Consider the following 12,903-nt stretch of genomic DNA (forward strand, 5'->3'; position numbering starts at 1 on the left):
GCAGGAACATCTGACCTAATTTTGCTGCACTTCCGTTCTCCTTCAGGTGCTCTTCAGCGCAAAGCTAAACGCGCTACGCGGAGGTATAAATAGCGCGTAAAGTGTTGAAGTATACTTTTCAAATTTTAAACTGAAATTTTTTATGATAAAAATGGTTAGATATTTTTACAGAAGTCAGCCAAAGTCAATGACTTTGCACACAAATATTATTAACATCTTACTAAATTGTACTTAATATTCTATGCAGAAAGAAAATTGAGAATTCTAAGATTTTCCTCTAATTAGTTTCCCCGTTGCATTTTATTTTCGTTTTTTTTATTTATTTTTTCTATACCGGAAGTTGAAGGCGTGTGTAGTTTTTGGCTTCTTGAGTGACTCACCACTTGTGAATGAATATGAAAGCATGTGTACTCCTGTGTGCTTTGGTCACCGTCTGGTGGAGCGTGTCGGTCTTGCATGCGGAGAGATGCACCTCCAGGTCTAAAGACAGGGCCCTCAACCTTCAGTGTCAGAAGTTGTGTCTGGAGAATTCATGCCCTTCGTATTGTATCTGTCCCAACTATAAAGGTAGTTAGTGTCTGGAGAATTCATGCCCTTCTTATTGTATCTGTCCCAAGTCCCAACTATAAAGTTAGTTAGACACAAGTATCTGGAGAATTCATGCCCTTCGTATTGTATCTGCCCCAACTATAAAGGTAGTTAGTGTCTGGAGAATTTATGCCCTTCGTATTGTATCGGTCCCAACTACAAAGGTAGTTAGTGTCTGGAGAATTCATGCCCTTCGTATTGTATCTGTCCCAACTATAAAGGTAGTTAGTGTCTAGAGAATTCATGCCCTTCGTATTGTATCTGTCCCAACTATAAAGGTAGTTAGACTCATGTGTCTGGAGAATTCATGCCCTTCGTATTGTATCTGTCCCAACTATAAAGTTAGACATAAGTATCTGGAGAATTCATGCCCTTCGTATTATATCTGTCCCAACTATAAAGGTAGTTAGACACAAACAAGGAAACCGATCCAAAGACCTAATTATACTGGGAGTAACACGGGCGATGAACAGTGTTTCTTCCAGACTTTTTTCTCCGGGGGGGGGGAGGGGGCACTTGAAATTTTCGGGGGGGGGGGGGGCGGTAGACTTTCTTCGGGGGGGGGGGGGGGGGCGGACACTGTTAAAAGTATATATTTTCTATATAAATTATATAAATTTCATTTCCTTCGGGGGGAGGGGGGGGGCGGTAAAAAATTTTACCAGATGCCTGGAAGAAACTGGCGATGAACGATCATTGGCAGGTGCTCTTCTTTAAACAACTGTATGAACATAAAGCGCATCACTAACCGATTTTATCGCTAAGTTCTTGTATCACTGCTTGTTCTGATACATGATAAGCTGTGGGTTATATCATGCTTGCAGCATGGTAATAAGTATAGGATCAGATTTTGTTTCGGGTTTTCTTTACAGCAGGCAAAGCTACTATTGACTTGTATTAGGATTAGAGGATTGTCTGCCCATTAACGTAGGTAAAACAAATTCGTATGTGGGTCGGAAACGAGGGGGACGGTGTTGACATTTGTGGTGTTATAAGTGACGATTCAAACTGCAATGTGGCGTGTGGGTTGGATCAAGTTTTCCGGGGAAGGTTGTTTTGGACTTTAGACGGCTCTAGAGAGAAGAGGTAAAAATATTGTTTAAAAGCGTGACGTCATTATGAACGTCTGGCTAGGTGGATTTACCAGCAAAAATAACTTGGGTAGGAACTTCCGGAGGGCGGGCACTAGTACAAGTGTATATTTCCTATGTAAATTATTTCCTCGGAGGGAAGAAGTGAAGATGGGGAGGGGGGGGGGGGGACAGTGCTACCCCGGAGAAATGCCTGAAAGAAACACTGATGGTAATCCTTCTGTTCTATTTGTTTAATGCCAGCTGTCGATACGTGCGCACCATTGGATGTCCCTGAAAACAGCACGCTGAAAGTTCTGGAAACAGCAAGCCCAGGTACAGTAAACAAAGGACTTCAGTTTCGTTCAGGTTTATTGCTCTAAACACAGCAGTCGGTTGTTAGTCGTTTGGTAGTGTCTAGTATCCCAAATCCACCAGTTTACTTCAGCACCACAAGAAAGCGAGCATCATTTCCAAGTCAGTTAAATGGTAACCCCGTGTTTTATTGGGTTTTTTTTGTTTGTTTTTTCTTTTGTGACCGCGTGGACTGGTGGGACGTAAGTAAAGAATCCTCTTTAGACCTGATCCATTGGGTAGATGAAGTAGAGTTTATATGGTTCCTGACCTCGGCTTGTGAAGGGAAGGTGTGGTCAGCATTTTGCCCAGCTATCAGAGCTGGGTGGACTCAGGGACGTACCACTAACATGGACCCGGATTTGAACTCATCTATAGTGAGTAAATATCTACTTTTGTCCGCCATATTGCAGGCACGGTGTTGCTGAGCGTCAACGTAACGGGTCAAGAGGAGTGGGACCTGACCCTCGGGCGTGACCAGACAGTGGACGGGCTAGTCTGGAGCCACCTGAGCTCCTACCTCAAGCTCAGCCAGCTGGGCGGCACGTACGAGATGAGCTTAGAACGGACGCTCGACCTGGAGTGGATCTTTCGACGTTACGTAAGTCTCACCCGCAGCCTAATGAGATGTTTGCCTGAGTTTGTAGGCCAAATGTCAGTCAGACACCTGAGTTTGTAATTCTTATGTCAGTCAGACACCTGAGGTTGTAGACCGAATGTCAGTCAGACACCTGAGGTTGTAATTCTTATGTCAGTCAGACACCTGAGGTTGTAGACCGAATGTCAGTCAGACACCTGAGGTTGTAATTCTTATGTCAGTCAGACACCTGAGGTTGTAGGCCTAATGACATCTGAGTGTCCAGGCCTGTCATTCAGACACCTGAGTTTTTAGGCCTAATGTCAGTCAGATACCTGAGGTTGTAGGCCTAATGTCAGTCAGATACCTGAGGTTGTAGGCCTAATGTCAGTCAGATACCTGAGGTTGTAGGCCTAATGTCAGTCAGACACCTAAGTGTAGGCCGAATTAAACCAGGAGGAACTAGTCCCTGAGTTAGGTCTACTAACAACAACACAATCTATCTATTTGAACATTTGTTTAATGTACTGAAACCGAGTACAACTACGAAACAATGTATTGCTTCAGCAAGCATGGGATCAAGTACTTTTGGACATGTGATAACTAACCTGATATTAGAAGGTCATTAGCTTAATTAATATACCGTTTTGTAATGGTGCTTTACGACTACAAGGTTTACTCAACATCACGTGTTGCCATTTCAGGGAGTGAAGTTGAGAAGTCTGAATTTAAATTTGATATGTAGGACATCTTCAGCCCAGGACCTGGTAAGTGTGATTTTATTGTTTAAGTATGGTTCAAGTCTTTGGCGCCTTTTGTCTGTTTTCATCTGTACATTCTTAATTAATTTTATTAATAGCCAGCATTATGTTCCACACTAGCCCCACGTGCCATCATATTTTCCCCTTTGAGCCCAGGACACAAGGGACCGCTGACTAGCTCCACCATTTCACATGAAAATGTGTTTTCTGTTGTTTTATTCCATGTTTTGGTCTCTGCCCGTGTTTTCTGTTATTTTATTCCATGTTTTGGTCTCTGCCCGTGTTTTCTGTTATTTATTCCATGTTTTGGCCTCTGCCCGTGTTTTCTGTTCTTTTATTCCATGTTTTGGCCTTTGTCCGTGTTTTCTGTTCTTTTATTCCATGTTTTGGTCTCTGCCCGTGTTTTCTGTTCTTTTATTACATGTTTTGGTCTCTGCCCGTGTTTTCTGTTCTTTTATATCATGTTTTGGTCTCCTCCCGTGTTTTCTGTTCTTTTATTCCATGTTTTGGCCTTTGTCCGTGTTTTCTGTTATTTATTCCATGTTTTGGTCTCTGCCCGTGTTTTCTGTTCTTCTATTCCATGTTTTGGTCTCTGCCCGTGTTTTCTGTTCTTTTATTCCATGTTTTGGTCTTCTCCCGTGTTTTCTGTTATTTTATTCCATGTTTTGGTCTCTGTCCGTGTTTTCTGTTATTTATTCCATGTTTTGGCCTCTGCCCGTGTTTTCTGTTCTTTTATTCCATGTTTTGGCCTGTGGCCGTGTTTTCTGTTCTTTTATTCCATGTTTTGGCCTCTGCCCGTGTTTTCTGTTCTTTTATTCCATGTTTTGGCCTTTGTCCGTGTTTTCTGTTATTTTATTCCATGTTTTGGTCTCTGCCCGTGTTTTCTGTTCTTCTATTCCATGTTTTGGTCTCTGCCCGTGTTTTCTGTTCTTTTATTCCATGTTTTGGTCTCTGTCCGTGTTTTCTGTTATTTATTCCATGTTTTGGCCTCTGCCCGTGTTTTCTGTTCTTTTATTCCATGTTTTGGCCTGTGCCCGTGTTTTCTGTTCTTTTATTCCATGTTTTGGCCTGTGCCCGTGTTTTCTGTTATTTTATTCCATGTTTTGGTCTCTGCCCGTGTTTTCTGTTCTTCTATTCCATGTTTTGGTCTCTGCCCGTGTTTTCTGTTCTTCTATTCCATGTTTTGGTCTCTGCCCGTATTTTCTGTTCTTTTATTCCATGTTTTGCAGACACACGAGCTTCCGCTAGAGATTGTTCCTGTCAACGAATACCCTCCAGAGTTCGAAGTTCCTCTCATGTTAAACGTCACCGAGGTAAGTCTTCTTATAAATTATATAAAGGCTGTAGCTCTTCTGTTGTCTGGCCTGCCTCCACTGTATTGTAGGACACACTATTGGACATAATTTTTTTATAGTACTCGAATGTGGTGACACATTTTTTTTCGCAGGACACAAATGTGGGGACAGGTGTGTACACACTCCGCTACCACGCGATGGACATGGACGTCAACCCTTATGGGGAGGAACTTGCGAGCTTTGGTGTGACCAGTTACACGCCTGACCCCACGGTGAGTCTCGTCTCATGGACACGCCTCTATGAGTTATACAAAACAGTGACTCCAAATCAGAAGGCCAAACTTGCTGAAACAAATCTAGCGTCACTGGTTAAAACAAGATAAAATCTGGCGTTAGTGATCGTGGACATTATAATACAAAAATGTGACATTTTGTCGAGCAGATTGTCCCACTTCATATGACGTTATATAAGCTGACATTTCGTTAGAACACGATCCCTTATACTTATTTATAAGAATTACCACCCTCTAAATAACGAAAGAATTCTGAACCAATGTATTTACTTTAAAAAATTATGAAATCAAATCATTTTAGAACATTTTCTTCGATAACAATTGCTAAGTCTTTCATAGTTTCGGTCAACATATTTTTCAAAATATTCTACATCCACTAAACGGCTATTCTTTTGTGAAAACAAAATTAAGGACAAAAAAAATCATAAGCAGTATTTTATAACCTTGTTCTATACCACTATCCCACCCCATTTAACACAGTACAACAAAATGTGCCCTGTAACAAATATAATTTGAATTCTGTTTCTTAGCGTGACGGAAGAGCTTTTTTCGAAATGACGGATCACCAGAAAGGCAGCATTGTTGTCCACGCGCCTTTAGACTTTGAGTATCTTGTGTCGCTTGATTTGGTCAATTTATTTCTCAATCTCTCAGCATCGGTGAGTGACGTTTGTTTTTCTACTAGCGGTACTTGGAAACTGCCTAATTTCATGTATGAATTTGTTGAAGGCGCATACACATAGATCTGCCAACTATTTCTTTCTTTTTTGTCCTACAAAATAAATTACCACAGCCTAATGTCCTCAGAGGCGTAGCGAGGGGGGGGCGGGGGGGGGGGACATATGTCCCCGGGCGCCGACCTTAGGGGGGGGCGCCAAATTGAAAGTTTGAGGGGGGGGTGCAAATGAAAAGTTCGAGGGGGGGTGCAAATCGAAAGTTTGAGGGGGGGGGGGGTGCAAATGAAAAGTTCGAGGGTGGGGGTGCAAATCGAAAATTTGCTCCCGAGGGGGGCGCCAAATTGAAAGTATGTCCCCGGGCGCCGGGGAGGGTCGCTACGCCTCTGAATGTCCTACAATAAAATATGACCACAGCCTAATGTCCTACAATAAAATGTGACCACAGCCTAATGTCCTACAATAAAATATGACCACAGCCTAATGTCCTACAATAAAATATGACCACAGCCTAATGTCCTGCAATAAAATATGACCACAGCCTAATGTCCTACAATAAAATGTGACCACAATAACTGTCCTGCAATAAAATGTGACCACAATAACTGTCCTACAATAAAATGTGACCACAATAACTGTCCTACAATAAAATGTGACCACAATAACTGTCCTGACCTACAGGACTCTCACAACCTAACCTCTTACACGACGCTGACCATTGAGGTCCTTGACGCCGACGACCTGCCCCCAGAGTTTGTTTACACCGGATGTCCAGTGAAGGCCTACAAAACCAGACCTTGCCTGGTATCATACACGGCATCTGTACTAGAAAACTATCAGGTACCTGCATCGGGTTTTATACTAATTATATACGACTTATTCTGTCACACCAAATCGTTAGATTTTTCCTGTTACTTTTATTTGTATCAACTCGCACCTATTAAAGGTACCTAGCTGTGTTTGATGGTGTTGTTTACTCTAATTAATTTGGGTATTTATTACGACGAACAATCTATTGTGATCTCTATAAATTTAGCGAAATTCGAATTGGTGTCATCCCTCCAAATAGTATCAATCGTGGGATACGTACGCCTGTTGATAGATAAATTTGATAGGCGGGGGGGGGGGGGGGGGGGGATTTTAAAAGGGGAAAACATTAATGTCTGAAAATTACATTTTAAAATGTTTGTCCCGTCCACTTCCCCACCGCTTCACTCTTGAAAAATAACTGTCGGCAATAAGAAACACAAACTGTTCAATTTACCTGGCCAGTTGAGATTAACCCAAAAGAAAAAACTTTTTAACCGCTGCTAACCCAGACATCGTCACTTACTGCTCAATAGGTTTATATTCATTCTGTTTTGATAAAGTTAATAGATAGGCTAATCATAATGCAATGCTGTTGTAAAAATGAAGGGTATATTCCGCTGTCTTTACCAGGGCCCGTTGACAAATATTACACCAGCCTTGGTGCAGGCGAGGGACATGGACATGGCAAACAATGAAATAGAGTACAATCTAGACCTGGCGCCTGACGAGAGTCTAGGTAAAATCACGCAGCTTTCTTACTTCCCTTTACATGGAACTCACTATAAGTGAAATACACTATAGGTACAATACGGAGATTTGTTACTTCCCTTTACAAAACATAGAACTCACTACAAATTTATATTCTAGGTAAAATTCAATGAGCTTTTTTTTTACTCCCCTTTATCTAAAAATCAATCCATTTATTAAAACCTAGATCTATGTATAGTCACGGTGCTTTTTTTTTACTTCCCTGTACCTAGAGCTTATGTGAAACATATTACAACATATGGAAAATCATGGAACTTTTTTATTTACTTCCCTTTACAAAAAAATCAGTTCAAATTTCAAATGTAACACAGCCTAGGTAAAATCATAGAGCTTTTTTTTACTTCCCTATACATTGAAGTCGCATAAAACTTGATCTCTAAAACATCCTACTTAAATATACGCTACGCACCATTGAACACAGCGTACGATGTTCACAGACAACATGCAGCACTTCTCCATTAACAAGACCAGTGGCTTGATCTTTCTGACGTCCCCTTTCAGCCAGCCGCTCCGAATTAATCTAGTCATTGTGGTAAGTGGCTTCACGTTTTTAGAACCCGAGGCTAAGCCTAACCCATGGCTCGGGTAGAACGGTGCGACATTGGAGGTCATTCTAAGAAGGTCAAGTTCAGGGTCATCTCTGGTGTGCTACAGTGTAGGAAAAATCAAGTGTAGTCAGTAGTGGAGTATCTGTGTGTGTGGGGGGGGGGGGGGGGGCTTAACGCTTTGATAAGGAGCTAAATGGACAGGGAAACATTTCTCCTTCAAAGACCAGGGGTGGGTTTCACGAAATGGCCACTAAATCTGTTCCGTGGGGGGGGGGGGGGCACTAAATTGTCACTAAATCAGTTACGTGGGGTGGGGGGGGGGACTAAATTGTCACTAAATCTGTTCCATGGAAGGACTAAATAGTCACTTATCTGTTCCGCCCGTCACTAAATCTCCAGGCCAAGGAGATGAGTCCCACAGGCCGGTCAACTCAAGCCATTCTGCAGGTCGAGGTGAAGGCACCCGCGGCGCCAGCATCGGAAGAAGAGAAAGTCAGGAAGATACCGCCCCCTGGAGGTCTGAGCGGCTCTAGCACCAGGTAGGTTTTGTCATCTCTTGACATTCAATGACAACTCTTGACATTCAATGACAATTATTGACTTTCATTGAGAACTCTTGACATTCATTGACAACTCTTGACATTCAATGACAACTCTTGACATCCAGACAACATTTGACTTTCAACGACAACTCTTTAAAGGACCACTCTTTACTTTTGATTTAGACGTTAACTGTCACCTTAAAAATGTTGAGTTGTTTTTTTTTTTTATATCCGCTGCAGCCATGATGGTACCAAAGAATGGTGGGCTGAAGATCGAAATATTTTAATTGTTATTTGCTCGTTGATCACCTCAACTGTTTTCATCTGCGTTATCGCCGTCGTGTTGTGGATGAAAGTGAGAAAACTGAGCCGCCATCTCCGGGTCCACCCCATGCCCGACACAGACCCGCCCCCTGGGTCACGTGACACGGGCTATCAAGAAGACCTCAACAACGCCGCTAGTTCAGACAACGGTCTCGCCCGGTCTACGCTGTTTCAGACACGAAGCTCTGCAGCTTGTAGACCCGCCTCTAAAACCACCAACCACCTAGCAGGGTTTGATGAAAGTAATCCAGAACGTGGGTCTGCTCCAGGCTCCAGTGCTCCCCAGGATGCGAGTTCCGGTACAGCCTCGACATGCGCTGGCAATAAAAGATCAACATCCGGTAGATCTAGTCAAGACGGGAATCTCACCGACAACACCACGCTCACAGTACCAGAACCTGACACACAGAGAGATGTAGACAAGGGCAGCACCTCGCCTAACAACACCGACAAACCTTTACAGCCCAGACTCAGTCCACCACAAGACCACAGGTTACCAGCAAACGATCACACCTCACTCAGCAAAGACCCCCTTGAGGGCAACACAGAAAGCAACCTACCAGCCAGCTACCACCCTCTAGCTCTGAACTTGCCCACGAACATCTTTAGTCCATCTACAATGACAAACTTCACGCCCTCCCCTACATCGTACTTATCCCCATCGCCAACAAGCCTGAGCCCGTCTTTACTATTTTACCTCAGCCCTTCTCCTGTAACTGCAGAGAGAGCCATCCATCAACACGCCGCCTCCAGCGAGTCACACAGAGAAATCAGCTCCGCGGCGTCCATGATTGTCAACGATCTCCGAGCCACGCGGCCGTGGAGCGGTGCACGGAATTCTTTCTCCCTCCCGTCGTTTCCATCACAAGACAGAAGCCAGAAGACCAGGAAGAGACCAGGACTCCACAGTTGGAAGTCGGTCCGTTGGATGAAAAGACGGGCTACACTAAACGGAGAAATGTCAATCGCTAAAGAACAGATTCGGTTTGACCTCGGCAATGTAACGCAGCGGCCTCCGAGTGAGCCCAGGTATCCAAGTCCTAAACCACCGTCAGAGAATAAAGATAAACAACACATTTGTCAAACGGAAGGGAATGTTAGTCAAAACATTAACTCTGGTAGTCCGTGTGGATCGGACCAGGGTCAAAAGTCGTTGACCAAGATGACGTCAGATACTAACATCCGGTTACCAGGTTGTGCTCAGCGCGTGACCTTACCTCCCCAAAACCCGAACCCTGGCCAATCTTCATCGCACGCCAAACTATCTAATCTCGAGGTTGTAAGTAGTGACCAGAGTAAAGCTTCTAACTTCACTGGTACAACAGCGGCAACACATCTGTTCAAAGCTACTAGCCTCACTGATACAATAGCGGCAACCCATCAATTCACTGCGCACAAAACCGACTCTGTGACTGTCCTCCCAACACAACCGTGTATAGCCTTGTATGAGGAAACAAAGAACTTCAAACCATCTCTAAACTGTTCAGAAATTTCCTTGATCAAATCTGATGTAACGACGGTAAAAGAAGGCGTCAAATCTCAACCTATTGATGTGAATAGCTTTAACTACGACAGTGGCATGCACGACAAATCCGTGGAGAAGAAACGTTTTCTTGAAAACCTGACACCTGAAGAAAATCGCATGACCCACTGTAAAATTGTTTTGCCAAACCAAATTGACTTGTCATCAATTGACCAACCGTCCCAGAAAATGTTTTGCTATCAACAAAATCTAGAGCCAAGAATACATAATATGTTCGTTTCTCATAAAGAAAGTGCGCCCCATCAAATGTTTGTCGACCCGTCTAGTCAAATATCCAAAATACATCAGATTTCTGTATCTCCGTGTAACCAAGAGCATGAAAAACATCAGAATTCTATTACTCCGATTTATCAAGAATCCAAAATACATCAAATCTCGGTCTCTCCTTGTAACCAAGAATCCAAAATAGATCAGATTTCTGTGCTTAACCTAGAGAACAAAATGGATGCCACTTGTGTCTCTGTCGAGTCTTCATGGCATCAAATCTCCGCCTCTCGCCACAGTCCCAGCCTATCAGCTCTCTCCACCAGCCCTATGACGCAGGCAGGAAACTACGCAAATGTCTTGACTATTTCTGAGCTGCCTCGACCCCACACAAGCGCCTACGTCACATCCCCATTCAATCAATTTGACGTCAATGATTTGACTCGTCCATGGACTAGCGCAAGTGTAGGTCGTCATATCCTAGAGGCTGAAACAGATCCAGAACACACTGAGAGTTATGTCCCTGGAGTTAGTAGCGATACGTACAGCAGCAACTGCCAACATGAACATCTAGGAACCAACTTTAAGTCTGGTCAAGAGTTGTTGCAGCACAGTTTGATAGACTCCCTCCCAGTCGACAGCAGCAGAGACCTTGAACCGGGAACTTCAGAAATCTGGACACCGAGAAGCATCATACAGACCTAGGACTGGCTTAGGACACAGGCAACGGAAACGGGAGAAGAAGAAGATTAAAAAACGACGACACTTACACGTGGCAAGGCCGTCGTCGCAGTCTGAAGAAGCTGGGCTGAGATATAACGGGATCAACCTTGGCCATCTTAAAAACCACGAAAGTCAACCCTCGATAACAGGTGCGTTCTTCAGCAGACAGGAAACAGAAACAAACGACAGGAGAGAAGCAAATAATTCAAATCCCGCACTGAACCAACATGGCAACCCAACAAGACCACTGCGACTTCCGGCGATGCGCGTAGTCCACTGCCCCAGCCTGCAAGTACAAGACATCGCCAAGCAGCCAATCTACTTGAACACTGCCTGCCTCAACACCGTTTCTATTCCCCAACTCCCTCAAAAACCAGAGGACCAAACCGAACCACAGACAAATTATTTCAGCAGCTCTTTCCACAATGCAGCGTCCACTCCCCAACTCCCCCAAACCCCCGAGGAAAGAGGCGGGAGCGGTCGGGAAAACTCCACCAAAGATGGATCATAACATAATCATGGTAATAGTTGCAAGATATGACAGTGTTGGAACTGGCACGCATAATCTGGTGAAAGTAATTTCTCAGCTCATGGTGTGTGTGTGAACCTGTTTACTGTTTAAATACAATGATAATATAGCCTATTTTATTTTTACAATTTTACAATCATTTTATATTAAAAAATCATTTATTTATTGTAGAAAAAAATTAATTTCAAACAAAGTTTTAAGCCCAATATTTATTGTTAGGTTAAAATTTATTTTTAAAACTTGTTTTTAAGGAGGGGAGTGAAGTGGATGATCGCAATCGACGATTGCTTTTTCTTTTTCAATGTGTCAATAAATGTCGGCTATTGGTGGATTATTAATTGTTTGTTTTTTTACTGGCCCTAGCTAATGTGAAATTTCTACTTAAATTCACTGGATTGTAACAGTCAAATGAACAATTCGTTTTGGCCAGTCAGTTCTTAAATCGCCAAGTTAAAATTTTAGTATTTTTTAGACACAAAATGAAACCCCATAGATTAGATTTGGATGCGACTAGTTCAAAGCTCAGCGGCGTGTCAAACACAAAAACTAATAACTGTCCACTTACAAAAGTAGTTTTGAAATCCTTGCAGATCATTGATTGGTTTTAAGTGGAGTGAATACATGTTTCACAGGAAGAATACAAAAATAAAATGAATGAAAAGCTGATGTTGCCGGATTCGCTCCCTTTATCAGTTATTTCTCTTTGCATGAGCTTATATATAGATCTACTAATCGATCCATGCCACATGACGTCATGTTTGTGGGTCTAATAGTTTGAAAGAAATAATAACAATTCATTCTCCAAACATAATTTTATGGGGGGGGGGGGGGGGGGGGGGGCATCGGCAATAGGTGAATGTTGAAATTTTTAAAAATTTGGAATACATACAAGGGACACCACTCTTTCTTGAAATCGTTATCGTAATTAGTATGTAAATAAAACACAAATATATATATATTATACATATATATGCCTATATACATGTATAATGGTATATAGCTCCCCCCCACCCCCCCCCCCCCCCCATAAGAAAATCCTACATATGCCACTTTGTTTTGCATTGGTTCAGTAAATGTGAACTGTTAATCAAGTACTCCAAATGAATAACTAAAATATTTATGTGAATTCATCAATTGATTCAATTAGACATGATTAGAAAAAAACAGGTGGGAAAGTGTAGTTGATTAAATGACTATGAGTTGCCAGTTGTACTGGAGGAATAAAATGTAGCCAGGTACACAGGAAAATTTGAAAATATTTTCAAAAAACAACATTGAAAATAAAAAATGAACTCTCATA

At 42.6% G+C, this 12,903-nt stretch overlaps 1 protein-coding gene across 1 annotated transcript; it reads left to right on the top strand.

The window, feature by feature from the left end:
- Window positions 1–377: 377 nt before the first annotated feature.
- On the top strand, window positions 378–3,524 carry LOC131938077 (uncharacterized). Its single transcript, XM_059295968.1, has 5 exons — window positions 378–567; window positions 1,923–1,994; window positions 2,426–2,613; window positions 3,294–3,356; window positions 3,507–3,524. Exons 1-5 carry the CDS (start codon window positions 390–392, stop codon window positions 3,522–3,524), a joined length of 519 nt encoding a protein of 172 aa, XP_059151951.1. The 5' UTR covers window positions 378–389.
- The last annotated feature ends 9,379 nt before the right edge of the window (window positions 3,525–12,903 follow it).

The sequence above is a fragment of the Physella acuta genome, unplaced genomic scaffold (assembly GCF_028476545.2).
Source record: "Physella acuta isolate Inbredline_101_S28 unplaced genomic scaffold, ASM2847654v3 ptg000232l, whole genome shotgun sequence".
NCBI classification, from domain to species: domain Eukaryota; kingdom Metazoa; phylum Mollusca; class Gastropoda; family Physidae; genus Physella; species Physella acuta.